The sequence below is a fragment of the Hippichthys cyanospilos genome, chromosome 5, assembly GCF_059441005.1.
Source record: "Hippichthys cyanospilos isolate Australia breed blue-spotted pipefish chromosome 5, RoL_Hcya_1.0, whole genome shotgun sequence".
NCBI lineage: Eukaryota > Metazoa > Chordata > Actinopteri > Syngnathiformes > Syngnathidae > Hippichthys > Hippichthys cyanospilos.
In genome coordinates this window covers 14,597,602-14,625,147 of record NC_142373.1, presented here as the reverse complement: position 1 = coordinate 14,625,147, position 27,546 = coordinate 14,597,602, and the positions used below count along the sequence as shown (strand labels likewise).

Sequence of the window (27,546 nt, the reverse complement as noted above, 5' to 3'; positions counted from 1 at the left end):
TAATGTCTTTAGCTAGCGATCTGAGAAGGTGGAACACCTTAGTGTTCTTGTTTGAGTTGACCTGTGCCTCCCCCGTTTTTTTGTTTTTTTTTTCCCCCTCAGTAGGAGAATTCGATACCCTGATGTCACACAGTGATGATATCACTGGTCTCTTGAAACTTTGCAGCTCATTTGATGGGCTCATACTGTGCTGCTTGAAGAAGCAACTCACAATTGAGTTGAGACTCACAGTTAATGGTTGAGTGAAATTCCAGGACAGTAGTTCTCAAATGGGGGTACAAATACCCCTGGGGGCAATTGGAGGAACTTCAGGGGGTACTCGAGATTTGAAATAAAATGAACAAACATGCAAATATAATTTAAAAAGAATCATTGAATTAATTCATTGTTTGGGGAAAATATAAGTTCATAAAACAATTTTATATTCAGTAGGTTATTCAATTTCATTATAATAAAAAGTCATATTCTCCCGCATACTAGAATAGTTTGACTCAACTTGTCATGTGCCTCCCCTCGTTACCTGTCAAGTTATTGATTTATTTTTGTGAAAACATCGCTATTATGACCGCAAAAGAGGACACTTTAAGTTGAATAAATTTTGTGGACTGATATTTATTTATAAATATTTAATTTTGAGAACAGCTCTGACACTTTATGTTGATTCTTTTGTGGGGGACAATTATTTATTAATAATTCATTTTAAATATATATTAGAACAGGTCTGACACTTTATGTTGATTACTTTTTTGTGTAAAAAATATTTATTAATAATTAAGTTATTTCTTTTTGATTTCTTAGGTTGACTATTTTTTTTTTTTTTTTTGTGAAACAATACAAATGAAGTTTGAAAGGGTATAAGCTAGTAGCAGGTACCAAGGGGGACTTGGCTGAAAAGATATTTTACAGGGGGTACATCACTGAAAAAAGGTCGAGAACCACCGTTCTAGGAAGTTGACTGTGGCTGATAGAGGGCTATCTTGTGGTAAATGGAGGCTAGAAAACTATCGCCAATATTTGATCTGTCTACGTTTGCTCAGTTTTTTTTTTTTTCTGTAAAAATTATATTGCTTTTGGTCAATGTCAAATAATGATTGAAAAGTGGTGGAAACAAAGTTAATTCAATACAACGTTCATTCATTTGTTTTGTACAGTTATTAGAAGCTTTGGAATATTTTATAGATCACCTTTAAACATTTACCATTATTTTAACTGTCCTGTTAAGTTTGTTTTTTTTTTCCTCAATTTGACCTCAGTCAAGTTTAATAATGACTCAAAAGTGATGGAAGCAAAAGCATCCCAAAATTAACTTTTCATTCCACATTACTAGTCTTGAGTAAAAACTTTTTTTTCTTTTCTTTTTTAACCATTTCATATCACTGGAGCGTTTGTAAAATCAAATGAAACCAAAAATCTATTTTTTAGTTAAAGTGGACAAATCTGACCCACAGCTTCACAGAATGCTTAGCTAAATAGAAATGGAAATATTTCTTATTTTCATGATTTAAACCATGACAACATTTGTATGGACACGCCATAACCTCCTGGAAAAAGAATACAAAGAACAAATGCAATGGCACTTTAGCAAAATGAAGATGTCCTGCACAGTTGCTCTTACGTCTTTTTTCCCAAGCTTGTAGAACAACTCGTTCTTTTTGACCTTAAAGGCATCGTTCCACGGAAATTTGCTTTGTGGCCAAACTGTGGAAATCACACTTGGCGTTTTTTTTTCTCAGGAAAATGTGTTTCACTTTTTTAATTCAAGGATCTACTATTGAGGCTCTTGTATTGACAAAATGGACACAACAGTGGACATATTGTAAATTAAGAAGCCGGCTCAGGGGAGTTTAAGAAATTAAGATGATGCTGCAGTTTGATGGCACTTTTCAGACGGAAAACTGTGGTGCGGTTGGCGTACATAGCTGCAAGCTGACACATAATTCTTCCACATCTTTCTTGACATTAAAAAAAGTAAAAAAAAAAAAAAGTTGTCTGGAGGGCAACCAGTTTGCTGGAATGATTTGCGGGGAACTTGGCAGGATTTGAAAACGATGCTTTGAAGGTTCAGTTCACGTACAGTTACAGAGCGCAGGATAAAAGTCATATGCTTGCACATGTGTAGACACTTTGCTTCCACGTGAGGTTTTTTTTTTTTTTTTTGGGTTAGGGTTAAAACTCACAGCAGGAAATGACAGATCAGGCTTTAACTAACTTTTTGAGAAAATCTTGAAACGAATGCCAATTAAATCAAACTACTAAATTTTCATGAATTGTCATTTCATGTTTGTTTTTGATATTTTTTCCATCATTACTAGCTGACTGACAACATGGCTGCTTACAGATAGTAGTAAAGTATTCAAACATTAAAGTCTATTTGTTTTGCAATTTTTCAGGACTGCTCTAGTAACTATTCAAAAAATGAAATCACGTGTAATTCTCAATCAGACAGAGACCAGGATAAACAAGATTTTGAACATTTTTTTTTATACGACAGGAAGGAAGCCCAACGAAAGGCAACTTGGAATCAATCATGCTGAGTAATGCCAGATAGGCGTGTTAGGCCAGGTATTGATGATTTTGCAGATGGGGGAGTCTGCGTCGCTGTGGGAGTGGTCACGGCTGACTGCAGTCATGTCCAATCAAAGTGGTTTATCTCATTTCCTTGAAATGCAGCATGGTGCTTGAGCGTCCGAAATTGCTGGGAGCACATCTCTTCCGTGTAGTGACGGGACTCGTTCCACACTTTGAGAAACGACGATGCTTATTGGGAATTGTAATTCCTAGGTCAAAGTATATTACGAGAGCTCCATAGAAACAAAGGCAAGAAGAGGGGTCAACTTTGGCAGTAGAAGAGCCAAAAGAGTCCAAACTGCTTCTAAACTGCTTTCCAAATTGTTTGCACTTGTTTTGGCCACTTCATCGACATGGCCGCTTTGCACCAGAATTTGCGTCCAAACAAAAATCCAGCAGATCAGCAAAGTTTCCATTAGAAGCACATGTTGCATTTTTCAGCTATGACGCAGAGACATGCGCCTTTTTGGGGGTCTTGTTGCAAACCTTGGTGTTGGGGTCACCATTGTGTCCACAGTCGCTTGGCCCATCAAGGCGGTGTGAGCGGCGACGATGAGGGCCGCGGCTTCATGGGAAACACTTAGGAATGAAATGATTGCAGTCAGCAAATGGAGGCCCGGTCGGAGGGAGGGGGAGGAGGGAATGGGTAGGGGGGATGCTTTCCAGATGTTGGAACCGGTGGCTTTGGCCCTATTTGGAAAATATGAGCGAATGGGCCCCCGTCGCTGGGCAGATATGCGGAAGGCTGACTTGAAATGGACCATTACGGCCCACCGGTGACTGACAAACCCACTTAATAATTTGCAGCATGTTGTTTTTTTTAATGTATATTGATTGTTTATTTTTGGCATATAAATGAACAAATGACATTATACATATGAATCATTGAGGTCATTTGGATGCTCACCACACTAAAAAAAAAAACCTCATGTACAGCATATTGATTATGATTATCATGTTGATGACTGATGTCATCTTCCCTCAAAATAGTAACAGTGTTTTTTTTTTTGTTTGTTTGTTTTTTTGACGTGCCTAATGGCTGTTGATACAGCTGTCTCTGGTTTCCCAGGTCATGTCAGTTTTACCCTCTGGAACTTTTGCGCCATAGGTTGACCAGCTCTTGTAACCGTGCACTCCCTGAGCTCATGCGCATCCGCTCCCATTGATGATTTCAAATGTTGCCTTAATTGCGTTGAACCTTTCCATTGCGTTCCATCCCGGGCACCGCTGGCTTGATGTTATACTTGAGGATTTGGTGTGTGAAGTGCAGAGCCTTTGAAAATGTCTTTTCAAATGGAAAGGCCATCTGAGCAGATGATAATATCCAATGTCAGTCAGTCAACACGTCAAGCTCACTTTGGTGAATGCCGCAAAATGGTGAGGGGAGGCCATAATTGCTGGTTCCACCGTGTAGCACCACCGCCACTGCAGAAGGCCAAAGAGCGCAGCGGCGGTAGCGGGCGCTTGCAGGCCAACCGCGGTTTGCAATGTGGTCTGTCTCTTTAAACCCTGCACAGCTTGTTGGACAAACCAACAGTTTTTTTTCCTTTTTTTTTCCTTGGCTTCCTTCACATGAAAGCTGCCATTTTGCACACTTGATGCCTGACTTGAACAACAATATTTTGTCCCTGGTAAAGGATGCACAAGAAGTAAGGCCAGATAACAGGTGGGCAAAGTATGGCCTGCTAGCTGCATATGCTTTGTTCCCTTTTTCAATTTGGACCTCCCAGCGTTTCGTTACTGAGAGTCTTGCAATATTTGTTACATTTACATCTTACATGACATGTTACATGACATCTTTTCTCCCTAAAATTAAGTGAATACATTATTTTGCATATTTGTAATTAGGAAATTTTAAAAATTAAAATAAAAATGTTTACAAATAGGGCAACTAGTTATATTTTTGTTTTACTTTTGAAAAAATAACACTTACGAGATCTGCTGATAAAAACACAATAAAACATGAAGATGAAAATAAAATTGGCCTTTGACTTTTTTCTAACCTCATCTATGAATGAGCAATGGCCCGTTTTTAAAACTCTATTTTGGCCATGCTCGCTGTGTCATCAGCTAGATTGAACCGAAACAGATTCATTTTTATTTGTTTTTGCTTGCAAAGATGTGGAAGTGAATTTGGTATTGGCTTAACTGAAGTGGACCACACGATGCACAATCCCCCAGAGTTTTATATTTCTTGAGTGAATCCATAAAAAGATACATTTTACAGTGTTTCCTTTTGTGTAATCGGGCAGATGTTCCAGCATGTCGAAGGAACACATGCAAAAGCCATTGGGGCCACTGTCGTCAGGAGGATTCCCTCGTATCGGGCTGAAGTCTTTTCAAGACAATTGGCACACAATCCATATGAATCAAAAACATTCTCATGCTAGTTTTTGTTTGAATGGATGGTCAATTGTTATATTGTGTTATATTGTGTAAGTTTCTGTTTGTTGGGTTAGCTAGTTTCTGTCAGTTACATATTTGGTAATTCATTTATTTAATAGGTTTATTTTATTTCTATGGTCAGTCATAGTGTATATTTGGTGTCTTGCGTCTAGTTTGTCAACGCATTAGCTTGTAGGTCCGTATTTCATCAAGAAGAGTCCCAGAAAAATGCCTGGGTAGAGAACAAGTCAAGTTCAAGTCACAAAGACCCGAATCCGGTTTTTCAGTCACAAAGATTCAAATCAAGTCGGATAAAATTAATATTTTCTTTCTTAATGTAATACGTATCTATCTCTTCTAGGATGTTGTCAACTATAGCCTGATTTTTAACTAGGTTTTAATAATGCATTCAGAGGAGTTCTGAACCTACCAAAGCTTGAGGAGTCTGCGTCCACCACTGGGGCTACCGGAATACAAGCAATACGACTTGCATTGATAATCTGTATTCTTTATTTTGAAGGCTCTTTTGAAGAAGGATTTAAATTTTCATGGATAAAAATGAAGTTATTTTCAATCGAGTCGCTAGTATTATTTTTAAAGTCTATCGGTTGAGTCCAAGACAAGTCCAAAAAGTTCAAGTCAGGTCAGAGAACAAGCAAAAACCATGCCAGAAAATGGACTTGAGTACTACAGCCCTGTGTGTATCAACAACTCCACATTTTAAAGGTTATGTGAATCCAAAATGAATGTTCCGGAGTGTTGTAACAAGCGGTCACGTCAAGAAAGAAGGACTGCATTATTCCAGCACAATGTGTGTCAATGTTTCTGAACAATCCCTTCTCACAATGAGATATGGAAATGTATGTGCTGGGGCTCATTGCCGTTCAGGCGCCGTTCTCCGTGATGACTTCATGCGATAAACTTAGCAAACGTTGGCCAGGGAGGATTTAATGTTTCTGGAAAGAGCTTTGATTTTAGATGTTTTCAGATCTTTTCCTGGACAGCAGCATTTGTCTTCCTTGTGTTAGTTCCTCAGGATCAGCAGTAAAGTGGCTTGGTTTATCTGACCTGCTTGAATTATCCTAAAACGTCAGAAATGTACTGAAAAAGAGAAAACATATATATTCAGATGAATGCAGGTCCCACTTGGAGGTTCCTGAGAAGAAAACACAACAAAGAGGCTATGGCAGAATCATTTATGGCGCTTTTGTGGAATGTTCTTACAGAAAATATGGAGAAGAGTAAGGGTCAATGGGAAAAACAAAACAAAAAAAAAAACGATTGTCAGGATTCTTACTAGTCAGATTTCAGTGTCTGACTTGAAAGTCTCAATTCTGACTACAAAGTGCGAAGTATGACTTTAAAGCGAGAAATTATGACTTTGAAGATTCCGATTTTAATATCTCAGACTCCTGGGAGTAAGTCAAAACTTCTGTGAAATAATTCTGAGAATGAAATAAAAATTCTGAGGCAAATGTGAGAAACCTGCAAACGTTTTTCTCCTTCCTGGCCCTAATCCTCCTCCGTAGGATTGAAAGTCATGAACGTATATAAATCCATATTCAACTTTGTGTTGTAGACTTTCTGAACCCATTTAGTTAACCTTATGTGGAATTTGCTTTGCTAATTTTGGCTAGGGTTGTTCCTCGATGCCGTTTGTACCCTAATAAGTCTCAAAGTGGCTTCTTGGCGCTTGTGTGTATTCAACTTTGTTTTCGATGCGCTTGGAGTCGGCCATGAGGGAAGCGTTGCTGCGGCGCACGCAGATGTGCATGACGTGTTTTGTCAAGTATGTGAGTGTTAGTGATAAGGGGAGGGGCTTCCAACAAATGTTGGGCTGAACAACTCTGCATTCACGCAGGACTTTTTGCAAGCATTTTCGATTTGATCCCATTACTTTCCTGTGTTTCTGTGTCAATAGCAACAAGACTAGGATGTATCCTGTGTCTGGTCCAAAAGTCGAGTGGGACAGATGTGAAATGTAGATATAATTCTGGACAGAAGCTGTTAGTATAAAGCATCCCTCCAATTAAAATATGCAGTGTAACATTTGAAATGTACCAGTGCTTTGGGATATGTGTGCCCTGACTTACAAGTTTTTTGAGATGCTCGGGGGGGGGGGGGGGGTTCGGTCTACATTAATCATGAAAAATAACAAAGGATTACTGTACTTTTTGGGTGGGTGGAACAAAATGGTATTTTAATTCATTTGAATGAAGAAAGATCATTCGAGATATGTGTATCTAGGCACCCTAGCATTCCAACCTATCACAATTCTTTTGCTTTTTTTTCGGTACTGTTATTTACTTGTTATGGTGAATTGTAGGAAAGCTTGAAGATGATAAATGGAAGACGCTCACATTAGCTTGTGTCGCTGTGCAATTAGTGATGAGCTAAATTAGTTTGCTTCGCGAGTCAGTTGGTGTATGCATTATAAAGAATGTGTAACAAGAGAAAGAAGAGGGCCCCAGAATACCGAAGCACCTTTTTTTTTACTCCTGAAAAATAACCAGAAGAGACTCATAATTCTATGTTCATTAATTCAGGGCTTGCATTTTACAAAATTTTCTGTGTATATCTGTGGATATCTTGACTTTTCAGACAGGATCCTGTAGACTTAAGGTATAATATCTACTTGTGTTTATATTGGCTGATAAAAAAATCCCTTCAAGCGCGAGGGCTTTTGTTGCCCAACAACAATCATAAGATTGTGTTTTGGAATCTCTAAACCTAATCATGACTGATCTCCCAGAATAAGAAGGCATATTTGTTAAATCAATTCTAGCTTGAGACTATGGAAGCAAGGAGCTACTAATGTGGAGTAAATACGTACATGTTTTTGGTAAACAAAAGTTTGCAAATATCTGTTTATGTGTTTTTATGTATTACCAAGTATATGTTTGTTTCATAAGTGCATTAATGAATACGTTGTATATCGTTTGATATATTCTAGTATTATTTGGCATTTAACGCCTATTAAATTAGAGAGTAAAAGCTTTCAAAATTCAACTGCAAAGAGGCAACATGAACGTAAACTCCCGCTTCTCGACGAGGGAGCCTCCTGCAAGACATTCCTGGCCTGAGGAGGTTTATATACGAAGCAGAGCAGAGAAACGCTAAATCTCAGCAGCTGCATTTGTTTCTGGGAACCATAAGAATAACAAAATGGAGACCGAAAGAACGAGCCAGTAAGGGAGAAAATGAGCAATGAAATACATTCTTGTGAAAATAAAAGAAGAATGGAGGGGCGGGTATGGGGGCCTGTGTGTTTTAATAGTGAGAAAGAGAATGCAAGTTATGGAAGCTTGATGGAGATGGGGGAAAAAAAAAACATCACATTTTTCAAAAAGGAAAGAGAGGCAAAACTGAAAAAAAAAATCTTTTGGCACTCATCAAGGACGAAGAGGCCTTTAACTGGTGTAGCAAAAGAGGTCAAGACGGGTGTCAAACCTTGTTTGCCTTGAGGGATCATCCCTCCTCATAAATGACTGAGATTTCTTCTGGCACTGAAAACTGACTTACACCGATCCCAGAGGCGACATTTGACTGGTTAGACATTTCCAAATTAGAGGTGAGACATCATGCAAATTGAGCGCCTAAAGGAAGTTTTCAAAACGATATGGCGAACCCACTGCAGTTGAAGGCAAGCCAGGCCCTGCGGCTACATTGCGGAAAGAACAGGCTTAATCAGTGCTTCTCAAATGGGGTTCATGCGATTTCAACAAATATAATAGCATCGATGGAAAAACAACTTTTTTTTTAAACTATGAGTAAAGTATGAAAATATTTGAGAGAAATATACTGTAACTTCATAATAAAAGCTCCATATTTCCTGCGCTATTAAATTTTATGATCCTAAAACTTCCTTCTCCTTTGATATCACAATTGCTCTACCCCAACGCTCATGTCCTAGCATCACCTGTATGTCACTTAACATTTTTATGTAAAATCAAGTGAATTTTTTTAGTTTTGTGAACAGACCATCACCATGTTCCCAAAAGGAGGACATTTTGTTGATTGATTTAATATGAATGTTTTTTCTTTTCATTTTGCTTGCTTGGGTTGCCACTAAAGTTTTGACCCAAAAGGTTGCGGCAGAGAAATGTTTAATGTCATAATTATCGCTTTTTTTTCTGATGTTACTTCAGTGCATATAAACTCCAATATTTCATTACACAGCCCATATACTTATACACATACATGTATTTTTAGTGCATTTCCCTGGATCGTTGTACTGCATTTCATACAAAACACAGGGAGTTGAAGACCATGGCTCATATAAAGGAATGTTTGTGATTTTTCTCGGTTTGATCCAAATGTTCTGGTTTCGGTTTGGGAGGGATACCAACCACACATGTTTGACGTTTCACCACGCTTTGATTTGAAGACACTTCTCAAGTGGAAGTCTGTTGGGCATTTTGTTCTGGAGAATAGAAAAAAAAAGTGTCCAGTTGTTCCTGATTTGTGATATAATGATGATAAACAATGATACATCTCCTAGAAAAGTATACATATAAATACAATACATATTACATTTGATGCCAGGTTCCGCTCACGGTCAATAGTGACGCCAAAAATGAATTCGTACCGGCCCTTCAGATTTTGTCAGACATCCCGGTAGTATGGATGCCCAATGAGTTTTGTGGACTTAAAAAAAATCTTACCAGAGAAACGGTCAGGGGTGATGGATTTATCTTTCCTGTTTATTCTTTTTTTTCTGAGAAAAAATATGAACAGCAATGCTAAGTGAATACCCCCCCTCTCAAAAACGATACTAAGCCTAGTTTAAAAGAACAAAGCCATGCTGTGGTACAAGCCGAACAGATCTTCATGAGTTCTAAATTTGTGAACATTTGAGACGTCATAAATCTCCAGGAGAATTCCTATGGAATTCAATCAATCAGTTTCTGAGTTTGAGAGCTGCCAGCCAGGCCAAAAAGGGTTCAGCGCTTGCTCGGGGTCTCTACTCCTTGCTGCTATCGTCAAGTGTGTTTTATTGTGCTAAGCTTGCATTCTACTGTATGGTGTAGATTAGTTAGCTCAGGGTGTCATTGCTCACAGTGCCAGAGTGGTTTGTATGCCTGCCTTCAAATTTGGAGGTTTGTTGTTTTAACTTTGGATGGATGAATGGATGGATCAATAAAGTAATATACAGTCTAAAAATTGCAAGTGTTTAACAAAAATGCTCTTGAAGATATGCCTTAAAATTACTGTTAGTTAGATTATCTATATTTTCCTGTAAGTGTAATTTAGCAAACCAGATAGAAGAGTGCCATTAGCCATCATATGCGATTGCAATTTCGGAGGTACGGGGGGCATATGTGTAGAAGTCTGGACAAGTAAGCACTTAACCACCATTTCGACTTTCCTGGACGGAGCTTGCCCAGCTCCTCCCTTTCTTGAGACTGAAGTTTTGTTTAGAGAAGTCAAGGAGAGGAGCGTGTTCAAACTGGAGCCGTCCGTTAGCTTATAAGCCTCATCAACACACAGTAATGCAGCAAATCCTGAATGCATTATGAAGCTAAACAGATGGGAGCTTTTCTTGCTTCCAAACAAAGCACTGAGTTGAGCAAATTTTGTTTGCTACAAGCTGGTTTTGACCTTCTGCGTCTCCAGCCTTGTCAGGAATGAAAGCTTTGCGAAGCAGTCATTGGCAGGAATAAAGGTCCCTTCGAGAGGAAAGATTTATGGGTGGCCGTGACACCTCGGGTCTTAGAGCAGGATAGAGCAGCTGGTGTGAAGCCACCCGGCAGGCAGCAGCTGTAAGTCATCTGAATCATGCTGTGTGCGCCTTACACTTTCCATGGTTTTGGTCAGGGAAAGTCTCACCGCAAAGAAAAAGCTGGAGACCAGGAGTTTTTACATTTCTGATACTGCTTTCTGACCCTTGTCAAATCTGTGGTGCGTAAGGTTTAGGGTAGGGTGACCAGACATCCGGGTTTAGCTAAGGCAGTGCTGGTTTTGAGCTTGGGATCCCCAGCCCTGATTTACATCAGACATTTGTTTTCCCGCTTCTATTTCAGTCTCATTCTAGTGTTCAGGGATTTTTTTTTTTTTTAAATCCACTCATCATGTCAATTATTTGGCAAACACCTAATGATATGAAGCCTCGTAAAAATATTGAGGAGGACGGTCTTGCGCAGACCAGATCGATGGATTTAAACCTGCTTCATTCAGTGCTCGGTCTGGGTTTTTCTTTCAAGGCTTTTTATTTTAAAGCACGGACCGAAAATGCAGAAGTGTTCATCAAAGCTAGGTCTTTAGTCGGCGAAAGGTGGATTTGGCAACAGATAGCCCAGCCCTGCAAATTATACTACAAAGGCACAACACCAGAACTGAGCTATAAAATTGGACAATGGTAAATGCATTGACTTGTTAGGTCTGTTACACTATTAAATCCAAAATAGCATTTTGCATTCACCTAAGCAATTTATTACAGATTTTAATTTGAACAAAATTGTTGTGTCCCTGTTTATAATTTTGAAAATCTGGTCCCTCTAAGCTTGAAAAGTTGTTTGATACCACCATTTTATATGTATTTAGCGCGGGTGTTGTTGCAGTAGGTAGCTATCAAAGATGGCTGCCTTGTTGTGCTAGCACACAATCTTTCATTTTGTTTGCATAAAAAGTAGCCAGCTCAAGCTGAGATGCGGCAGACCATGTTTTGTTCAACGCGGGAAAGGAAAATGGCTTCTCTCTGAGCTGACGATTGGAAAATCCACGTCACGCTGACACATGGGAAGGAGGATGGCTTTTGTTCCTTGTCATTAGCAAGCTGTGCTTCATACGTCTATGGAAAAGTGAGGGACGCTCAGAGGGAGGGGGTATATGTCTCTCTCCTCCAGACGTGCGGTTGGGTTTTAGAGACCCCACTGACTCTTCCAAGAAATATCAAATGTACTGGAATACTGGGAATCTCTGAGAACCCAACAGGAAAATTCAGTTTCCAAGCGTGTGGTTTAACATCTCCTCACAAGGTGTTCATGAGATTGCTGCTGTGGTGATTCGAAAATTTGCTGAAAATTTGATTAGCAAAAGATGCAATTCTGACATTTGGAGAGAGTAACATTGAAATATTTGTGCAATATAAAACAAATGTGTGTATTTCTTAGGTTTAAAGGTCACTTTGACTCGCTGTGTTTTTGTCACTGAAGTGTAGCATTAAAATAAAATTGTAGATAATGTATTATTTGTAAAAAAACAAAACAAAAAAAAGCATGCTTTACAAATGACCCATTTAATCATTTGTTTTTCATCTATTTCCTTTGATTTTGAAACTTAAAGCCAATTTTTGAATTGTAATTCACGCCAAGGTTAAAATTCCTAAAGCTGTGGGAATTTCTACTCGCATAAAATAAAGGCAAACAACAACAAACAAGCTAAATGGAATTGACAGAGCAAATCTGGCTGGTTTTAGGGGATTCAAAATAACTTTAGCATTCCTCACGGAGCTGGTTTTCATTTTCAATGTCAAAACACAGCAGAGGCAAATCATCCTGCTACATTCATTTCTCCTGTTCCTGGTTCATTTTGACCTGTGATCCAAAACTGTCCGAAAAACAAAGTCAATCCATAAAACATCTTGTTTACACAAATAGCCACCATTTTATTTGAAATTTGATTTGGATTTTTTTAGCCTCTATTTGGATTGGGTCGGTTTGACCCGCATCGTAACCCTTGTGAGGATAAGCGGCTAAAGACAATGCATGTAACTGTACATTTAAGTCAGAATGTTGGGAGATTTTGGATGACATCAGCACATTTAGACTTATGTTTTGTGATAAGGAACATTTAAGCATGGCAAATATGTTAACTAGGCTTAAAGTGATGACATTTTTTTGTTTAATTGTATTTCATCTAGTGCACTTCACTGCAGTCTTTTGGAACAAAATGTCAAAATATTATTCACCAGTCTGCTCTTATGAATAAGTATTTTTATCATATTGGGCCATGAATATTGGTATTTAATGTACACTTTCTGTGAATGTGTTTTATTAACAATCTAGCACCCTGGATAAATCAGACATGCATTGCATATTTTCCATGTCTGTGCCATGCTTTCATTATAACATCCGAGGATAAATTGATTGTAGGGCATTTTAGAGCAAAGATTTCTTGAGGCTGTCAAAACGAATATTTTTATTTGTTTGTTTATGCCTAGTTTGATTAAATACTAGGTTTTAATGACACTTTCTGAGTGTTTCAGAACATTCCGAAGCTTGAGGCATCACAAGTGTAGTTCCTCAAATCACCACTAAGGCTACTGGAAATGGAGTTAGAATAATTGGATAGCGAACTACACCATAGAGATAATAATTCCCCTCGTTCTACATGGAATACTCAATGGTGAGCAAAGGTTTTGAATTCAAGGAAATTTTGACCCACAGTACCCAACAGCCAGAAACCTTCCCCAGCAGAAGGTGCTAACACACAACTGTGAAATCGCGAGTCACAGGGTTCAAGTCACCTTTACAATTGTATTTAGTGACGCAACTGAGAGTTTTGTCTTATTATATGAATATTTTGTTATGCAAAGCACTTCTAGAGGTCTCAAGAAAAACAAAACGTCAATCTGCACCCTTCATTTTTTGAGAGCTTTACCCTGTGATAGGCTAATGGCAAGAATTGTATTTATTTATTTATTTTTAATTTTGCACTTGATGTTTGTGAAGGCACTCCAGACGCAACTGTATTCATGCATGCGTTTCTAAAGTCAATATCTAAGGGTGTTTTTTTCATTTTGCTTCCCAGGTTTGCTTAACACAATTGTGCTTTTAACAGATGGCCTGTAATTGCCTTGTCTTATCATGTTAAGGCACGTGGAGTTTAAATTCCATTTGCACTCGCATTCCCTTTGTTTGATTCCTTCCCATGGAGATTTGTTCCACCGGATACCACTTTTGAAATGCCTTCCTTTTTAACGTACAGCTAGAATTGTTTAGTTCTGTCAATTGCTCCGATTGTGCAGTCTGGTACGACCGTGAGCTTACTCCTTCAAAGTCAAGATTCAGTTGTATTTGGTTGTGCTTGTGCATGGTAGGCACATTGCATGCTGCTTTGTACAGCCAATATACGATAACTTTTCTGTGTGTGTGCGGTGGCCCAACCCGATTTACCTGCAGTCAAGGCCCAGAGCTGCCCCCTGCTGTTAATGCGGGGAGAAAGATTTAGGTCAGAGGCTTCACATTTTTGACAATACCTGTTCTCGGTCAACAAATCTTTGGATCATTAATACGTTTTACAGTAGTTCGAAGATTTTTTTCATCAGATATTTTGACGAGATGACTGCTAAGTTTGCAATCAGAGATGCCTGTCATAATTACCTTAGTGTGTGTGTACTATGTGCAGTGCATAGCAAATCTTAGTAGAGAGAAAACCGTTTTGTTTTTAAAGACAGTGGCATTAAGTTGTGACCTCCTGAATGCTTTAACAGGTTTTCTCTTGTGCACTTCAATTAATTCACTCTAGAGGCAAGGCCTCAGGAGGAAATGATGTCATGTCTAATGGCTACAGACTGCTGAAACAAAGTATCATATTTTCCACAAGATTTTTTTTTGTTTGTGTTTGTGGCTTTGCATACTGCAGTCGTGGTTGAGTCAATTTTATGTGAGTATGGGTAGTAAAATTGAAGTATCTTTTATTTTATTTTTTTTTCAAGCAGAAAAAGCCTGACTTTTTCACTATGGAGGCAGCATTTCATCTCCCAATCGAGATTGTCTGCAAACATGATGAGCGCGTCACTAGGGGCGTGCTGGCGTCCGGAATGACGGATAAATTCCTCACCTTGTCAACAATTGTTTCGGCTTGCGGTGGCCATTGTCATGCCTGTAAACCCCCTTATATTTTTTTATTTATCGATCTCACACTGATGGCAACCCATCAACGGTCATCGTCAAACACTCCCAGGCTGAATTTTCATCCCAACACAACTCTACACATTGCCAAACAGTCCCACAAATACTCCCGCACCCTTTGTTTGCAATTTCCACAAACATTTGACGTGTCCGGTAAAACCTAGTCCGCGCGAACACTGCAGCTTTGCTTATTTTGAGCTTTTGACGTGATAGTTTTTTCGATCGCTATCTAGCCTTAGCTTAAAAGTGGCGGAAATGTGCCCAAACAAGCGCCCAAGTGATGGGCGGAGACACGCGATGTGGGAGATGTATCACGTAAATGAATTGCTTCAGTCACTATCAGACAAGTCGATGCTTTACTCACTCAAATTTTCTGAAAAAACCAACTCAACTTAAGATTTACTTGGTTGCTTAATTTGACATTTGAATACAGGGAATGTCCCCAAGACACCCAACTAATTCTATCCAAGCAATTAAAGTTTTTGACACAGCTATAATGTCCCCTATTACAGTATGGATGGAGGAATAGGAACACAGTACCGTCTTCTGTTTTTCTACAATGTTTTGAGCGTTACGACTTTTTTTGAACGGCCAGATCCTCCTCTCTGCTGGCTGATATACAAATGGCCTTTTTCTGCTCCTAGGAGATGGCAGCTGCAAAGCAGATGGCCAGGTGTACCCCAACAGGGACATCTGGAAGCCGGAGCCGTGCCGACTCTGCGTCTGCGACAATGGTCAGGTCCTCTGCGACAACATCCAGTGCGAAGAGCTGAGCAACTGTGAGAAAATGGTTGTCCCCGAGGGAGAGTGCTGTCCAATTTGTCAGAGCGAAACCTCTACCGGCGGTGGAGTCACTTATGGTGAGCAATACAGAGATCTTCAAACATATGATACAATGTGGGAAGTCAAAAGATTTGTATTTCTTTCTGTAATTACCAAATGTGTCAGAGGACAAAAGCAAGTGTGGTACTTCTCTAGATCAGTCTCAAGACTACTTATTAAGGATCTCTGTCTTGGTTCTCGTCTTGGTCTCAGACAGGGTGGAATTCTAATCAAGACCGGTTGGAACACAATTAGTACGGCTACTACAGCTGTGATCAGTAAAAAATTGCATAACTTGTAAAGCAAATTAAACAATAAATTGGCTTGGATTTGAAATTTGTTTCATAGTATTTTAAAACCAACATAGAGATTGATTTTGTTGCAGATAGGTCATGGTCATTTTGTTTTGTTTGTGTGTGTGTGTGTGTGTGTGTGTGTGTGTGTGTGTGTGTGTGTGTGTGATTTCTCTTATACACATGCAGTTTTGGTTTTGACCTCCAGAATTCTTGGCGTCTCTAGTTCAGCCACCAAAGGTCTTGGTCTTGTCTCGATAGTCCCGATACTCTCTAGTCTCATTAATGTCTTGGTCTCGGTTATTGTGGTCTTGACAACAACACTAACAAACCACAGGCCAACAGAAACATGGAAGTAGGTTCAAATGCGGCATAAAAACTGTGCGACAAGCTCTGCATGTGCTAGAATTGCAAAATCTTGTCCCAGTTGAAAATTAATAATGTTTGTTTTGTTTTGTTTGTAGGTGGGGGTAGAATTTACAAGGTAGGCAACAGCAATTATTTGAGAAAAGTACAAATTTGGCTTGATTGATAGGTGTCAACTAATTCTCTGTGACTCCAGGGCCAGAAAGGGGAACCTGGTGTTGTCCCACTTGTGAGTATGGTCTTCAATCAAACTTTTATTGGATCTTCTCCGACCAGAAAGAAAAAAGAAAAATACTAACTTGGTATCCTTGCAGGTGACTGGTATCCGAGGTCGTCCTGGACCTATGGTGAGCATCTTAGTTCTGTTGTCAAGCCTTTGACATGCAATGTATCTTTTGATCAAACTTTATAACTATGTCTTTGGTTTACCTAGGGACCACCCGGTTCTCCAGGAGAAAGAGGGCCCAGGGGGAACAAAGGAAGGCCTGTAAGTTGCTCCCATCAAGTCTACCCATCAACCCATTTTCAATTTTCAATTGGGCTGTTTCCCGGAATGGCCGACAGCCAATCAGAGGGCAACACGCAGTACAGCAAAGCAATTGATAGCAAATCAGAAAACGACTAGAAAAACAAATAAACACTCTTACAAATCTTGAATCTGATTAGAGTATTTTTTCTGCTTGCAGGGGGTGAGAGGCTCTCCGGGCTATGACGGAGAGCCGGGAGTTCCTGGTCAACCCGGTGAACCCGGACCTCCAGGACACCCAACTCATCCCGGAGTAAGTGATGACCACCTGCCGCCTTTTAACAGAGAACTAGGGAGAACGCTCTAGCGAATCCATGTGCTCTGACTTTGTCACCTTGATTAAACCCCAAACATGTCAACACCAACTACTCTTCGTCTGCTTCAACTGCAGGGTCTCGGATCGCAGATGGCCGGAGTGTTGGAAGGAAAAAATGCACCTCAAAGCATGTTAAGCGGCTCAAGGGTAAAATCTTAGAAAAATATTTAAGCTTGGTTGTAAAATGGAAAACCTCAGCTAAAACTTATGCATGTAACCACTTTTTTCTTTATTAACTTCATTTTATTGTTACCCATAGTGTGGAAGTTTATTTGATGAATTTTTCAGGGTGAAGCTGGAGCAAGAGGACCACCTGGGCCAACTGGTTCCCCCGTAAGTTCAATATTCAGACAAAAGAGTCACTTTTTGCAGGGCCTCAATATGCCTACAAAGTTGCTAAGTGTTGCAAGAGGCCATGCAGCCTGGTTAACTAATCACACATTACAATAGCTTACATGTGCTGCTTTTTTTGGACGAGAAGTCACTATGGAATATATGATGCGCTTTTTTTTTGGGGGGGGGGGGGGGTACTTTTACAAAAACAAGAGATCAAGAATAGTAGAGCCCACAATCCTTAATTGTGGGCACATTCGGAAATTCGCTCCAAGCATTAGGGTTAGGATCATTGAATCTTGCAGCTTTGATATGACTTGGCTTTTTCTGCTTCTAAAAGGGTCAGTCTGGGCCACAAGGACCTCCCGGAGATGTTGGTGATCCAGGGCATATGGTATAATTCTTTTTATTTTCCATGATCAAATTCACATTTTCACAGATGTTAAAAATGAAAATGTGTATTCGTAGGGTCCGCCTGGGCAAAGAGGACCTGAGGGCCTTTCAGGGAAACCAGGAGAAGACGTATGTCAAGCCTGAGACGTGGCTGCGAAAGATCTTACTGCAAGTGTTGCCAGTAATTGTTTACCCATCATCTCATCACACAGGGTGAGCCGGGCAAGGCAGGAAATACTGGAGAAGTTGGATTCCCGGGTTCGCAAGTAAGATCATGCCCCCTGTGGTGTTACCCTGTTGTGTCATGTGGAAGGCTTCTTTGAGCTAAATGACTATGTTGACTCATAACTTAGGGAGCGAGAGGATTTCCAGGTACACCAGGGCCGCCTGGGCTAAAAGGCCAAAGGGTGAGTGAACATGTTTTCAGTAGTTGATTTGAAATAAAATGAGTTTTTTTAATGTTTTTTTTTTCCTGCATGTGTGTGACTTATTATATATATATATATATATTTTTTTTTTTTAAATTAGGGACATGCAGGACCTCTTGGGCAAAAAGGAGAACATGGTGCCGTTGGATCCAAGGTAAAATGAGGCTACTGTTGAGTTAAAATTTCATGACAACGACCTGAGGGGTTTATGTTGAATTTATATCCTACAACAACATAATTTACCCTTTTGTAATGCTTCCTCAGGGTGCAACAGGTCCACCTGGTCCAATGGGAGCACCGGGACCAATGGTCAGTATTTTTGGTTTGTTAATGCCAACAGATATTACGGGATCCAGCAGTATAGTCCTGAATTTATGCCTTTGATAGCAAAGTACCTTGCCTGTAAATATTCTCATACATCCAGATGGTTGTGTTCTTGTGTTAGAATCGATCAATTGCAGCAGGACCGTTCAAGTTGTCATCATTAAAAGTGTTCTCAAAATCACGGCTTCTATTTAAAGGACCGGTTACCCAATCAATCAAGTTTTATGTTTACAGGGCCCTGCTGGGATGCCTGGGGAAAGGGGCCGCCCTGGACCTGGTGGTACAGCGGTATGCAACAAATCATTCCTGGGGGAAAATTTTACTTCTATTCTAACTCCAGGCCCAAAAGGCCTACTGAGTATAACAATTGTATGATTCAACAAGTTTTTCTTGTTTTTTTTTTTTTTTCTCTTAGGGTAAACGTGGGGTTTCTGGTAACGTTGGAAAACCAGGTCCAATCGTAAGTTTTTTTGTGTAAGATTTTTTAACCCATTTAAAATTACAACCTCCTAAGGCTAAAAATGTATAATATATTAAGGATGTTGATAAAAATACGTTTCAATAGTGGGATTTTTTTTTATTAGATTGATCACAGTACCCTAAAGATCTCATATAAGGGGATGTAAATCCTAACATCTTTTGTGATTGTTGGTTTCTAGGGACCCCTAGGTCTCAGTGGGCCTCCTGGTTATCCGGGAACTCCAGGCATGAAGGCAAGTATAGTCAAAGTGTCCTCCCAATCGCTTGCTTTAAGAAGAAGAAAAAATAACAATTGTTATTTTCATCGTACTTCATATGTGCTTGTGTTTCATAGGGACAACCTGGCCCCACAGGGGTTCGGGGCCCAGAGGGTCCTCAGGGGCAAAGAGGAGAGACCGGTCATCTAGGGAGACCTGGACCAGTTGGGCTAAGGGTAATGTGTTCCTTATGTCACACACCCAATTCACACCAGAAAGATGCCTTTGCAAAAATCTTTATATTTTTAATCATTTGTTAAGACACATATAACATATGAAATTCTTCCATGACATGGTACCCTAATGGTTGTATTCTGAATCCAAAGGGACCCACGGGTACAGATGGTGGGCCAGGAGCCAAAGGGCCTGTGGTATGTAAACTATGCAAATGACATTCAAAATTTGAATACACTTGGATTACAAGGCTGAATTTCAACAGGGAAATCTTGGTCCACAAGGCCAAGGTGGGCACCTTGGACCCCCGGGCCCTCCAGGACCTCAGGGAAGCACCGGTCAGCCCGGCATCAAAGGACAACTGGTAAGTTGGCACCTACTATTTGGATTTTGCCTTTTAGGAGTTGTTGCCTGTGACAACTTCTGATACATTTTCATTTTTTGTCAAAGGGAGAAGTTGGTGTACCAGGATTTAAGGGAGAGGCTGGACCCAAAGGAGAAGTTGTAAGATCATAATAGATTGCTTACACATGTACAATCTCTCAGAAGTAAGAACACATCATATCCTCAGAGTCTGTTGTCAATTTTCCATCATGTGTCACATTTGTAGGGTCCCCCAGGATCCCAGGGTGTGATTGGACCTCAGGGTGAGGAAGGGAAGCGAGGACCTCGGGGAGACCCCGGAACTGTTGGTCCCCCTGGTGCTGTTGGTGAGAGGGTGAGTCATCATTCTTTCCCAAGCTCCAACTTTCCACATTTACAAGTCTTTTATATTATTGTTACTCATAAGGGAATATATGACTACTTTGTCACTGAGTTAATAGAGTGTTTGCCTTACCATCACCCCAGGAAAAACTACATAGCACTTAAATTCTCAAATGGTGAGCTCTGGACAAATTTTCAACTAAATGTCCAACTAAAATGTCACCAAATTGTGACCATTATCAAAGCTATTCTTGTTTCTTGTGTTTGTTTCTGACATGACTGGAAACTGCTTGATCAGCAAAAAATAAAACAAAATAATTGGTTCTGTGCACAGGGTTCCCCAGGTAATCGAGGATTCCCCGGAGCTGATGGTCTGCCTGGACCCAAGGTAGGGTTAGCTCTTTTTATATAATGACATCGATGCAGTAAACTGTCATCACTTTGGACATTTGGATAGAATCTATGTTTTGCATTTGCCTGGAATAAAATGCCATCTTTGTTTTTCTTTGAAGGGTTCTCAAGGGGATCGTGGAATATCAGGCCCATCGGGACCAAAAGGTTCCTTAGGAGACCCAGGCCGTACAGGAGAACCTGGTCTACCAGGTGCAAGGGTAACACTGACAAGTTTGACATTTTAGTTTTTTTGCGACAGTCTTAATTAGTTGTTGCAATTGTGTCTCAAATGTTTCTATCACTAACCTTTCAATGCACTCTCCTAAGGGTCTTACTGGTACTCCTGGAGTCCAAGGGGCAGAGGGAAAGCCAGGGCCACTGGTAATACCAATGTCCTTTATACATTGTGACATCAAGTACACAAATTGGATTACCTCACAGGTATGGCTTTGCTTGTCGTTTAGGGTGCACCCGGTGAAGATGGTCGCCCAGGCCCGGCAGGTTCCATTGGCAACAGAGGGCCTGCAGGGACCATGGGAGTACCAGGCCCCAAAGGATTTAATGTAAGTCCAACTTTGCAACTATCTTTCTCACCTGCATGTTGGTTATGAATTCAAAACGTGTTTTGCCCTTCAAAAGGGTGATCCAGGAAAGACGGGTGAACAAGGATCTGCAGGAGTTGCTGGTCAAAGGGTGAGTAACCCAGAATGATTGAAACTAAAGATTAGATCAGGACATTGATAACATTGTGATTAGGCGTGCAAGACCGATATTGTCTTTTTGTCCTTTAGGGTCCTCCTGGAAAAGATGGAGAAGTTGGGCCTGCTGGCCCACCTGGCCCTCCTGTAAGAACAATCACCTTTTGTAACAAACGATTTCTCTCCAACATTATTATAATTAAAAGATGACCTCAATCAACAGGGTGTTGCAGGTGACAGAGGAGAGCAGGGGCCTCCAGGTGTAAATGGATTCCAGGTGTGCTATTTGTTTATTTTTTTCAAGAAGATATGACACTATTAAGAAGGTATTGATGGGTCATGTTTGATCAGGGTTTGCCAGGTAATCAAGGTCCTCCTGGAGAATCCGGGAAACCAGGTGACCTGGTGAGTATAATTAACATACAAAATTCATGCAAACATATTTCTTTTGTTTGTGTGAAGAACAGGTTTGTTAAGCAATCATATGATTTTTTTTCTTTCAGGGCATTCCTGGAGAGCTTGGTGCCATTGGCCAAATTGGACCCAGGGTAGGTGGACCGCACTTCTTTTTGGACGGCGTACACTTATCTGCATTAGACTATAAGACTAACTATGCTTTCTTCTGTAGGGTGAGCGTGGAATTCCAGGGGAGAGAGGCGAGCTGGGTCCAGTTGGTCTGCAGGGACCCAAAGGAATTCCTGGAGCTCCCGGTCCTGATGGGCCAAAGGTAACTCCCTAAAGTAATTAAAATGCGAAGCAAAATGGATAAAGATTCGTAAATAGTTTTAGGAGTGATAAAATTATTGTTTTCTTGACATGCAAGCAAAGCCACTAAATTAAAAGCACATTTTGTCTTAATAGACTGTCTTCAGTTACCATTGGATGGATTTCCAGCCAAATTTTAGTAAAGTAGCAAAATTGTATGAACAGTCAAGTTTAAAACACTGCAACTCTAACTCTATGTCTGCTTGAATGATGTTTAAGGATGACTTTAACCAAAAAACATTGTCGGTTTAGTTAGCAGTTTCGTTGATAGGTATGACTCAGTATAGCAGAGTAGATACATGAAAGAAGCATCCATGAGCGAAAATCCACAAATACAATAAGTGACAATTTGTGCTTGCCCCTGAAGGGTAGTCCTGGTCCTCCTGGTACCCTCGGTGATGTGGGTCCTCCAGGTCTTCAGGGGATGCCAGGAGAAAGGGGTATCTCTGGACCATCTGGGCCGAAAGGTGACAGAGTAAGTTGTATTTTTCTTTTAGTCTGTTCCTATTTCTTGATCTGTGTTGAAGCTTCAAATTGGGATAAGTAATTCATATTGTATATTGACACAACATGGACAATCTCAATTTTTCTGTGTCTTTTGTACAGGGAGCCATTGGCGAGAAAGGATCAGAAGGTACTCCTGGAAATGACGGAGCAAGGGTGAGCCATCATGAATTTACCTAGCGCTAATTCAGTTCTGCACAAACAAGAATACAGTAGTTGGTAAACAGCAAAACATTATTCGCCTCAGAAAAATTGGAAAAATTAGTCTTATTCGTTTTGATATACTGAGAGAATATTTTGGGTTTTAGATCAAAAGTTGAATATGAGACAAGATCACATGTTCAGCATTTATTTCCACAAGACAGTGTGCATTGGTTTCCATCTTATTAAATATCCTCCTTAGCATGTAAAAAATGTGCTCTACCGGGTTTAAGTCTGGATATCGACTTGCCCCATGCAAATCCTCTGAGTGTTTCCATATCTTACTGTAAAACGGCTGACAGGATTTTTCTGCAGACTTCAGCGTTCATTTAGCTTCTTCCATAAATGTACCGACTGCAAGGCCACGCCCAAAGAACCATGCAAACCCAAGCCATGATATCATCTCCACTGTTTCACTGCTACACTGACAATGGTAAATATTAAATGTCTGTTTCCAGGGTGCACCTGGACCAGTCGGCCCGTTAGGCCCTGCAGGGCCCAGTGGTGAAAAGGTATTGTGTTTTAGAACCTTAGATTGCTATTCACACAATGTATCAAAATCTATTCAACTAAGGATATTACATGTTTCAGGGAGAACCTGGACCTAAAGGACCTGCTGGACCTCCAGGGTCTAGAGGGGTGCCTGTGAGTATATTTTTCCATTTTACTGTCTAGTCTTAGTTAGTGATGGTGACTGACTAACTTTTGATCAACAACTGCAGGGAGCAAGAGGTGACCCTGGCCCAATAGGTGCTGTTGGTTTTGCTGGACCACCTGTAAGTCCTTTTTTGTTGCATCTATAACACAGGAACATATTCCTATGATAAATACACCAATGATCTGCAGTGATTAAATCTGGTTTTGGTGCATCTTCTGCTATCCTATCCCAGGGTCCTGATGGCCAACCTGGAGTAAAAGGAGAGACAGGTGAACCTGGGCAAAAAGGAGATGCTGGATCTCCTGGACCTCAAGGCTTAGCTGGAGCTCATGGTCCTCCTGTACGTTGTGATTATGAATATGTTGTGTGAAAAATGTGCTGTTTCATCACTTGTAAATATTACATAAAGATTTTATGCATATTGGGGAAGTAATTTTCTTTCTCTTTATAGGGGCCAATTGGTGTTGCTGGACTAAAAGGCGGAAGAGGAACACAGGGTGCACCGGTATGGGAATTACATAATCGCAGAAATGTTTTTCATCATGTGACTGTGGAGAGACCACAAAGCCAAATTTAATAGTAACATTTACCCATTCAAAATATGATTTCATGTTATGTATTTTTCCCCAGGGACCCACTGGTTTCCCTGGATCTGCAGGAAGAGTTGGCCCACCAGGTCCAACTGTAAGTTATGTCATAGTGGAACATATTTCATACACCACAGATAAATCTAGTTCAACAAATACATCTCAGATAGTATCTGCGGAAGTGGAGGCATTATAGCTCATGTGATTTCTCTTTTTAAGTTGTGGACAACGACTTAAATTTTGTCTCAAGTACAGTGCAATAACATACATACAATATGGAGACAATCCCACAAAGTAAACTTGAAAATGTTCCCCTTATTGACCACACATGATCCCTTCAGGGTCCAATTGGAGAACCTGGACCACTGGGATTACCTGGAAAGGAGGGTCCTCGCGGTCTTCGTGGTGACCATGGAGCAAATGGAAGACAAGGAGAGCGTGGACCACCAGGACCTCCAGGAAGCCCAGGAGACAAAGGAGACTCTGGAGAAGACGGCCCAACGGTTGTATTGACTCCTTTGATGAGAAAATATTCTTGATTATATTACACCAAGATGAATAACTTAGCTGAACATGTTCTCTATAAAGCATAACAGTATATGCCACCAAGGATTTTTGGGGTTCAAATTTGAAATATGACTGCTTTGAAATTCTTCAGAGGTTTAGGTACAATCAATATTTAGAGACTCAATGAGCACTGGAGATTCTCTATATTAAATATTGGTTTTGTCAACTTTTCTTTCAGGGCCCCGATGGTCCTCCGGGTCCAGCGGGAACGACAGGCCAGAGAGGCATTGTGGGTCTTCCAGGTGGGCGAGGAGAGCGGGGAATGCCAGGTCTCCCAGGGCCAGCAGTCAGTATTCTCTTCGTTCTAACTCTTCCATACAGTGACCTTAGAAAGCTAGATTTGGCCGATGCATTCAATACTTTCCTTCTAATTTTAGGGTCCGCCAGGAAAACAGGGTTCCCCTGGGGCAACTGGAGACAAAGGCCCTCCTGGACCAGTTGGCGTTCCAGGTGCCAATGGACCACGTGGTGATCCTGGTCCTGATGTTAGTGGTTTTGAATTCTGTGTCTCTGGTTGCCTTTTGACTTAACTCCAAGATTGTGTCTTAATGCTTGTCTTTGTTCCCCAGGGCCCTGCTGGCTCTGATGGTCCACCAGGGAAAGAAGGTGTTCTTGGTCAACGGGTAAGAGCAACAGACAAGAGTATAAATGGTTTTAGAAGTTGCAAGAAAACATTTGTGGCTACTTTTACAGGGAGACAGAGGTGATCCTGGTCCAGAGGGGTTGGCCGGTCCTCAGGGACTTCCTGGTCCCCCAGGTCCTGTTGGTGTAGCTGGGGAAGCTGGAAAAAGAGGACATGCCGTAAGATTGCCTTACTCATACGCCATGCCTCTTTTTTTGCCCAGATGTTGTATTATGTGTGTATCAATGTGTCTTTTTCTCATTGATTCCAGCATGTTAGAAGTGTGTAATGTATTTCAAGCCTATCACATTTACAGTGATGAGATAATGACATTCTGTGGACATGTTGGAGCTCGAATTAACTGAACGCTACATGCTGGAAGTGCTTGGGTATTAAAATGTTAGGAGTCAAGGTGGGGCAAACCCAGTTGTCCCTGAGGCCTTTTTTGTTTTGGCAGGGATCCAGAGGACCCGTTGGCCCTCCCGGAGCAGCTGGAAAGAGAGGACTAGTGGTGAGTTCTTACCTGACCTGGAAAGGACCCTTTAGGCTCAATATCTTTGCAGTCTTCAGTTAGGCATGTAGTGATATCCAATTGCATCACAGGGACCTCAAGGACCACGAGGAGATAAGGGTGATTTGGGTGACCATGGAGAGAGAGGGCAGAAGGGTCATCGTGGATTTACTGGTTTACAGGGTCTTCCTGGACCTCCTGTAAGTCAGTTCCCATCACAACAATCACATTCAGTCTAGACTCAAATCTATAGTTATACTTCTTTTAAGACTACCACAAGAAGTATCATTCCTTTTAAGAGTTCTTAATATTTTATCCTTTTAGGGTACAACAGGCGAACAGGGAGCTTCTGGAATCATTGGACCAAATGGGCCACGGGTAAATACAGCCCTTCTTCGCATAGCTTTTGTTATTGCCTAATATGAAATATTGTGGTATAGTTTGCACACTGTTTTTAGTGCTAAAAAAATGTATAAAATTTCAGGGACCTCCTGGTCCTATTGGCCCACCTGGAAAAGAAGGATACATTGGAGAGCCTGGGCCCATGGGACCTCCCGGATCACGTGGAGTCTCAGGAGAAGCTGGACCAGAGGTATTTTTTCATGAGACAATCAAGAAATGTGACTTGGGAGGTGGAACTAATAAAAATAAAACCTCAGACACATTTAACAACCAGACATGTTTTCAACAGATGTTTGGCGGTTTGTTTTTTGTGCATCTTGTATTTATTCTATAAAACAAAGAAAATAAAGTTGAAATAAGATCATTTTTTCTTGATAAACAGGGCCCTCCGGGAGAACCTGGCCCCCCAGGCCTTCCTGGCCCACCGGGACCTCCCGTGGCAGCTATGGATGATCTTTTTGGAGGCCCTCACGATTACGAAGATGCGCCACCTCCTCCGCCAGAGTTCAGTGAGGATGAGGCTTTACCCAACAGCAACTCCACCACACTCTTACCGGTGGACCCTGGCGTGCAAGCAACACTGAAGGCACTCAGCAGCCAGCTTGACAGCATGAAGAGCCCAGACGGCAGCCGAAAGCACCCTGCCAGAACTTGCGATGACCTCAAGAGATGCTACCCCTCCAAAAAGAGCGGTAAATGACCAAAAATTGTACTAATAGTATTAGAGACTGAACTCATAGTCTTATGAAATGTTCACCTTATGTTATTCATTTGACTTGGCAATGTAGGGGAGTACTGGGTGGACCCCAACCAGGGCAGTGCAGAGGATGCCATTCAAGTGTACTGCAACTTGGATACCGGGGAGACATGCATCTCCGCCAACCCGGCCAGCCTACCTCGTAAAAATTGGTGGAGCTCTTCCAAAAACAAACCGGTGTGGTTTGGAGCTGATATCAATAGAGGGACTCAGGTGAGTCCTTGGACATCAAGAGAGAGATATGTTGCTCACTGTTGATCTGTTGATTGCAGATACAGAAACTGCTTGTTTTATGATGCATGCAGGAATTTGGTTACTGTGCATGAGCAATTAAAATGTCCATATCCCGGTATATGTACCCTTCAATCAAAATGTAAACCTGTAGGCCTGCATTGATTCGGCGTATGTTTGCAGTTCACTTATGGAAACAAAGACCAGTCGGTAAATGCCCTGAGAGTACAGATGACCTTCATTCGCCTGCTATCCAAAGAAGCGTCTCAGTCCATCACCTACCACTGCAAGAACTCCGTGGGCTACAAGGACCAGAAGACGGGCAGCCTGAAGAAGGCCGTGCTCCTAAAAGCCTCCAACGACCTGGAGCTCAAAGCCGAGGGAAACAACCGCTTCAGATACACCGTGGTGGAAGACTCCTGCACT

The 27,546-nt window shown here is 40.9% G+C and overlaps 1 protein-coding gene across 1 annotated transcript in view; it reads left to right on the top strand.

Moving 5' to 3' along the window:
* Nucleotides 1–27,546, top strand: part of col5a2a (collagen, type V, alpha 2a) — a 29,971-nt gene that overhangs the window by 777 nt on the left and 1,648 nt on the right. Inside the window, exons 2-53 of the mRNA XM_088415361.1 lie at nucleotides 15,452–15,667; nucleotides 16,387–16,406; nucleotides 16,485–16,517; nucleotides 16,603–16,635; nucleotides 16,722–16,775; nucleotides 16,975–17,067; nucleotides 17,206–17,277; nucleotides 17,419–17,463; nucleotides 17,804–17,857; nucleotides 17,932–17,985; nucleotides 18,069–18,122; nucleotides 18,210–18,263; nucleotides 18,385–18,438; nucleotides 18,549–18,593; nucleotides 18,843–18,896; nucleotides 19,024–19,068; nucleotides 19,268–19,321; nucleotides 19,423–19,521; nucleotides 19,672–19,716; nucleotides 19,785–19,883; nucleotides 19,970–20,023; nucleotides 20,130–20,237; nucleotides 20,559–20,612; nucleotides 20,737–20,835; nucleotides 20,945–20,998; nucleotides 21,082–21,180; nucleotides 21,257–21,310; nucleotides 21,409–21,462; nucleotides 21,539–21,592; nucleotides 21,667–21,720; nucleotides 21,819–21,863; nucleotides 21,944–22,042; nucleotides 22,448–22,555; nucleotides 22,687–22,740; nucleotides 23,244–23,297; nucleotides 23,377–23,430; nucleotides 23,508–23,561; nucleotides 23,676–23,783; nucleotides 23,895–23,948; nucleotides 24,074–24,127; nucleotides 24,372–24,533; nucleotides 24,776–24,883; nucleotides 24,975–25,082; nucleotides 25,167–25,220; nucleotides 25,291–25,398; nucleotides 25,677–25,730; nucleotides 25,823–25,930; nucleotides 26,055–26,108; nucleotides 26,215–26,322; nucleotides 26,515–26,824; nucleotides 26,921–27,102; nucleotides 27,304–27,546. Coding sequence (XP_088271487.1) covers nucleotides 15,452–15,667; nucleotides 16,387–16,406; nucleotides 16,485–16,517; nucleotides 16,603–16,635; nucleotides 16,722–16,775; nucleotides 16,975–17,067; nucleotides 17,206–17,277; nucleotides 17,419–17,463; nucleotides 17,804–17,857; nucleotides 17,932–17,985; nucleotides 18,069–18,122; nucleotides 18,210–18,263; nucleotides 18,385–18,438; nucleotides 18,549–18,593; nucleotides 18,843–18,896; nucleotides 19,024–19,068; nucleotides 19,268–19,321; nucleotides 19,423–19,521; nucleotides 19,672–19,716; nucleotides 19,785–19,883; nucleotides 19,970–20,023; nucleotides 20,130–20,237; nucleotides 20,559–20,612; nucleotides 20,737–20,835; nucleotides 20,945–20,998; nucleotides 21,082–21,180; nucleotides 21,257–21,310; nucleotides 21,409–21,462; nucleotides 21,539–21,592; nucleotides 21,667–21,720; nucleotides 21,819–21,863; nucleotides 21,944–22,042; nucleotides 22,448–22,555; nucleotides 22,687–22,740; nucleotides 23,244–23,297; nucleotides 23,377–23,430; nucleotides 23,508–23,561; nucleotides 23,676–23,783; nucleotides 23,895–23,948; nucleotides 24,074–24,127; nucleotides 24,372–24,533; nucleotides 24,776–24,883; nucleotides 24,975–25,082; nucleotides 25,167–25,220; nucleotides 25,291–25,398; nucleotides 25,677–25,730; nucleotides 25,823–25,930; nucleotides 26,055–26,108; nucleotides 26,215–26,322; nucleotides 26,515–26,824; nucleotides 26,921–27,102; nucleotides 27,304–27,546 — 4,244 coding nt within the window. The remainder of the gene's footprint in view (nucleotides 1–15,451; nucleotides 15,668–16,386; nucleotides 16,407–16,484; nucleotides 16,518–16,602; nucleotides 16,636–16,721; nucleotides 16,776–16,974; nucleotides 17,068–17,205; nucleotides 17,278–17,418; nucleotides 17,464–17,803; nucleotides 17,858–17,931; nucleotides 17,986–18,068; nucleotides 18,123–18,209; nucleotides 18,264–18,384; nucleotides 18,439–18,548; nucleotides 18,594–18,842; nucleotides 18,897–19,023; nucleotides 19,069–19,267; nucleotides 19,322–19,422; nucleotides 19,522–19,671; nucleotides 19,717–19,784; nucleotides 19,884–19,969; nucleotides 20,024–20,129; nucleotides 20,238–20,558; nucleotides 20,613–20,736; nucleotides 20,836–20,944; nucleotides 20,999–21,081; nucleotides 21,181–21,256; nucleotides 21,311–21,408; nucleotides 21,463–21,538; nucleotides 21,593–21,666; nucleotides 21,721–21,818; nucleotides 21,864–21,943; nucleotides 22,043–22,447; nucleotides 22,556–22,686; nucleotides 22,741–23,243; nucleotides 23,298–23,376; nucleotides 23,431–23,507; nucleotides 23,562–23,675; nucleotides 23,784–23,894; nucleotides 23,949–24,073; nucleotides 24,128–24,371; nucleotides 24,534–24,775; nucleotides 24,884–24,974; nucleotides 25,083–25,166; nucleotides 25,221–25,290; nucleotides 25,399–25,676; nucleotides 25,731–25,822; nucleotides 25,931–26,054; nucleotides 26,109–26,214; nucleotides 26,323–26,514; nucleotides 26,825–26,920; nucleotides 27,103–27,303) is intronic.